Source organism: Typha angustifolia, chromosome 10 (assembly GCF_048772165.1).
Source record: "Typha angustifolia cultivar Huaian chromosome 10, ASM4877216v1, whole genome shotgun sequence".
Lineage (NCBI taxonomy): Eukaryota > Viridiplantae > Streptophyta > Magnoliopsida > Poales > Typhaceae > Typha > Typha angustifolia.
The window spans coordinates 8,555,432-8,560,301 of record NC_133248.1 but is presented as its reverse complement, the minus strand read 5'-3'; the positions used below and the strand labels follow the sequence as shown (position 1 = coordinate 8,560,301).

Below are 4,870 nucleotides of genomic sequence, written 5' to 3'. Positions count from 1 at the left end.
ATACTAAAATGCTTACTATTCTAAGGTAATCGTACTGTCGAGTCATCAATCAAATCAAGTAAAATCATCAAATCATCAAATAATTTTTTTATAATATTATTTTGAGTTGGAATCGAATCTATTACCTCCTTAATTATAGAAAAGATAGATACCTACTCATTTTACTAAAGCTGATTAGTCCTCCTGACTATAAAGTTTTAATAACTCTCAATTAATTATATAGCTAATATTAAAAAAGATAAATTAATTACCTGATGGATAAGACGAGATGAGTTCTGCGGCTGCTATCTGATGGAAATTCTTCTTTTTTTTTTCTTCACCAAACAGGCAAATAGGAATAGGAATAGGAATAGGAATAGGAGTAGGATGACGTTGGTTAAGTTGGGGTGGGTGGTTTTTCTACTTGTTCTTCTTCTAAATCTCTCTCTCAAAATCCAACCACGCAACCTTGCCTGCAGCAGCCAGCCGCCCCAGCTGACCGCAAACCACAACACACCCTTCGTTTCTTCATCTTCTTCAATCCTCCCCTTCTTACTCCAAAACAATGGCGACTTCCCATGCAACTCTCTCTCTAGTGCTTCTCTTTCTCCTCCTACCTCTCACTTCCGCCGCCACTAACTCGACATGCCCCATGGACTTGAGCTACGTCTCCACTTTCCCTTGGGATCACTCCTCCTGCCTCCCCACTTCCGCCTCTTCTAACCTTACCGGCTGCTGCTCAACTCTCCTCTCCCTCTTCGGCATCGCCCTCGCCACCCGCCTCCGCACCACCTCCCTCTTCCGCCTCCCCGACAACGCCACATCCGTCTCCTGCCTCTCATCCTTCCAATCACGCCTCTCCTCCCCTCCCCTCTCCCTCTCAACCTCCCTCGTCTCCTCCTGCTTCCCTTACCCGAGTAACTTCGTCATCAGCCCGAAATACTGCGCCGGGATCCAGACCAAGAAGGACTGGATCGCCAAACTCGGCAACGATACCTCCCTCGACTCCGCCTGCAACGCCGAATTCTCCGACCTCACAAGATGCGGCACTTGCCTCACCGCCGGCTTCGACGTCTCCTCGCGGCTCACCGCCCTCGATGGCAACTCCTCCCACGCCACCCCTTGCTTCTACCTCACCGTCCTCTACGCCGCCGGCGTCATCAACCGATTCGGCCCCGAATACCCGCCCACCGCCGGTTGCATCCTAGGCCTTGCCCTCTCCACATCCTCGTCACCAACGCAATCCTCCTCGCATCATCCCTCCGCCGCCGTCGTCGCCTCGTCCGTCTCCGCCGCCGCTCTCTTCCTCTCCGCGGTCGCACTTCTTGCTTTATTCCTTCGGAGAAAGCAGAAGAGGAGGAAGAAAGACTCGCTGCAGCAGCAGCAGCAGAGCTCCTCCTCGCGGTCGCACCCACGGCCGAACACCGGGTCGATACTGTTCGACATCAAAGAGTTGGACAAGGCCACGGGCTATTTCTCGCAGCGGAACCTCATCGGCCGCGGTGGGTTCGGGGCGGTGTATAAGGGGGTGCTAGCCGACGGCAGCGTCGTCGCGGTCAAGAAGATGCTCGAGCTCGATTTGGACGGCGGCGACGAGGAGTTCAGGAACGAGGTGGAGATAATCAGTAGCCTCCGCCACCGGAATTTAGTGCCATTAAGGGGATGTTGCATCCCCGACGACGATGTGGAAGAAGGGAAGCAGAGGTTTCTTGTGTACGACTACATGCCTAATGGGAACTTAGAGCAGCATATATTTAGGTCGGAGAGGAATAGCAATAGGCCTCCATTGTCTTGGCCTCAGAGGAAAAACATCATACTGGATGTGGGCAAGGGATTGATGTACCTCCACTACGGCGTCAAGCCAGCGATCTACCACCGAGACATCAAAGCTACCAATATCTTGCTAGATGGGGAGATGCGGGCCAGAGTCGCCGACTTCGGGCTCGCGCGGGAGAGCAAGGAGGGGCAGTCGCACCTTACTACGCGGGTCGCCGGCACGCACGGCTACCTCGCTCCCGAGTACGCCCTCTACTGCCAGCTCACCGAGAAGAGCGACGTGTACAGCTTCGGCATTCTAGTGCTCGAGACCATGAGCGGGCGGAAGGCGCTGGACATGGCGGCGCCATCGAACATGGTGCTTATCACGGATTGGGCGTGGACGCTCATCAAGGCGGGGAGGGCGGCGGAGGTGCTCGATGAGGTGCTGATGGCCGGAGATGCGCAGAACCCCAAAGGGATCATGGAGAGGTTCGTGCTGGTCGGTATACTCTGCGCGCATGTGATGGTGGCATTGCGGCCGACCATCGCGGAGGCGGTGAGGATGCTGGAGGGGGACGTCGACCTGCCGGCGATACCTGACAGGCCGATGCCACTCGGCCATGGATTCGGGTTCGGCGATGGAGCGAACACCTTCAGCGCGTCGCCTAGGTTGAGTGGGCCATGCTTGGATACTGGAGATATGCTTAGGTGATGGATGGTTAGAACTCAGTGGCAGAGAGTAAGAATGTTTGTTTAAATCCCAACTTCATGATTTCATGGACCTGAACTCCTGAAGTGATGTGGAATCAAACAAAATATGAAGCAGGTCAGCACGTTGGCATATGCCGAAGAAGGTTGGGATAACCTCGATAAGTTTTTTTGTACTCAGTTTGATGCTAAAGAACCAGTGATTGATGTCATTATGCTACGACTATGCATAAAAATTTTAGGCAATTAATTTCGTCTCCAAGATGTCTACTGCATGAGCTTATCTTCTTTTATTCTGTGATTTGGGTTTGTTAAAACAGAAGATATATCTTTGGTTAATGGCATCAACTGTGGATGTTAAGAGTATCAAAAACTAACTCACAGAAGCAGGAATGCATATGTATTAGCTATAGAAGGGCATTCTTAAGGAATACAAAACAAAAGAATACAATGGTTCAACTTCCACTCTAGTCATATATTTTTGGAACCAGACATAACACTAGTGTCTCAGGTTAAGCCAGAGCACTATTCAGGAACACATAATGATGAGTTTCATCGCCTTGATTGAATTAAACAGTTGAACTAAAAGGAAACAACAACAAATTGCAACATATTATTAATACACAACCAGTTCAGTCTTCTGAGTGAACACCCATAAAATCACACTATTTGTTGTCCTGTAAGTGAGGCTGGACTAACTGCATCCGGAAGACCATTGGCATTTGGGAGGGAAACTCCCTGTCATTCTGATGAAAACCAAGCTCCAGCTCCCTCATATTCCTATCCATAGTCATCTGCTGGTGCTGCAAATTCACCAAAAGACAATGTAACTGGCCAAAAATAAATACGTAAGATCAAAGAGGCATATGAGGGAAGAACTCAATAAATAGCTCCAAGAGTAAAGGTTAGCAAAGAAACTAGAAGTGAAGTACTGAATTTATGATATGAATTTTGAATATAGCTGTCAATTTATAACTACACATATATCCCATCAAAGGTAGATAATCAAACCAAGTTCGTCTGTTTTCCTATAAAACATGAAACCTAGAGGTACATGTGGAGGGATTTACCAGTTTAAAAGTCAATTGCTTGTTCTCATCTTCGAGCAACTTTTCCTGCAAAGAATACATCAAGACAATATGGTAAAACTAAACACACACACACAAAAAAAACTAGAAAATTTGAGCTATTGAGGGAACCATACTTTCTTCTTAAGCATCTCCAGATACTCCAACTGCAACAAAGAAAGAAGTCGTTTAGAATGCATCCATATAGACAGAAAAAAGAAAAAGAAATAGATTCATTAATTAGACATGTACAATGAGGCAAGAGAAAAAAGTCAGGATAAATTAATTATTGCCTTCTTTTCTTGCACATTGGTCAACCCATTTTCCAGAGCTTTTTCGATGGTGATCAGTTCTATTGCCTCCAGTGACTTCACATCCTCACCCCTCAAGTGCCTAGCCATGAAGCCACAGTAAGTCCCAAACATAGAAATGAAATAAACTAGGGAGAGATGATTAAGGAGAGAGCAGTTCAGGACAAACCTCAGCTCAATCTGCATGCTATCATTCTCTTTCTTAATCCGATCAATCTCAGCACTCAAATTCTGAAAGGGTTTAACAAACTCATAAGCAAATAGACAAATCTCTCTCCTACCACTTACTTTTCCATCTAGCCATCAGAAAGTTGAAATTTTCGAACTTCTATACTTCCATTAATGAAAAGGATAAAAGAATCAACTTTTCCGACTAATACAGCTCCAGATTGCTACACAAAAAGAACCTATAAATGGTTTCCATGATTCCATCTATTCAACAAAGAGTTGCAAACTTTCGAAGTTCTAACATTTGTACCAGTGCAGAGAATCGATTTTTCCAGCCACAAAAGGACTATAATATAATTTTGAACTGAGATCTACCTCATGCTTGGCATCCCAGAGCTTCTTCCCGGAGTGCTGGTGGTACTTCTCCAACACCTGCGGCAACCTTAACACCAACAAAACCAATTCTTTCACCACTTCTAACCCAAACCCGCCCAAAAAACCCAACGAACAAAAAATTAATAAAAAAAAAGAGGGAAAAGGATTAAAGATGTTTGTACGTGCTACTGCTGTACTCGGACATCTTGCCGGAGCTGGAGAAGATGACGACGGACACGTCGGCGGCGCAGAGGACGCTGATCTCGCGCGCTTTCTTGATTATCCCATTGCGCCGCTTGTTGAAGGTGACGCTGCGGTTGCTGCAGTTCTCGATCCGCTTGATCTCGATCTTGCCGCGACCCATCTCTTTCTCTTTAGTACAAGCGAGGAGGAGAGCAAGAAGATGTCTGTGGAGGAAGAGACGAGAGCAGAGGAATAAAGCCACAAAGGAGAGGAGGAGAGGAAGTGAAGGGGAGGGGTTTCCATTGTTGGATGGGAAAGGAG

At 47.1% G+C, this 4,870-nt stretch overlaps 2 protein-coding genes across 2 annotated transcripts; one reads left to right on the top strand and one right to left on the bottom strand.

Annotated features, from left to right (window-relative positions):
• The first annotated feature begins 349 nt into the window (after positions 1-349).
• On the top strand, positions 350-2,707 carry LOC140768441 (probable receptor-like protein kinase At1g11050). Its single transcript, XM_073108708.1, has one exon. It carries the CDS (start codon positions 545-547, stop codon positions 2,447-2,449), a length of 1,905 nt encoding a protein of 634 aa, XP_072964809.1. The 5' UTR covers positions 350-544; the 3' UTR covers positions 2,450-2,707.
• Positions 2,708-2,896: 189 nt separating this feature from the next.
• On the bottom strand, positions 2,897-4,870 carry LOC140768443 (MADS-box transcription factor 2). Its single transcript, XM_073108709.1, has 7 exons — positions 4,549-4,870; positions 4,367-4,433; positions 3,993-4,054; positions 3,806-3,905; positions 3,650-3,679; positions 3,516-3,560; positions 2,897-3,248 (listed from the first exon to the last, which is right to left on the bottom strand). Exons 1-7 carry the CDS (start codon positions 4,728-4,730, stop codon positions 3,111-3,113), a joined length of 624 nt encoding a protein of 207 aa, XP_072964810.1. The 5' UTR covers positions 4,731-4,870; the 3' UTR covers positions 2,897-3,110.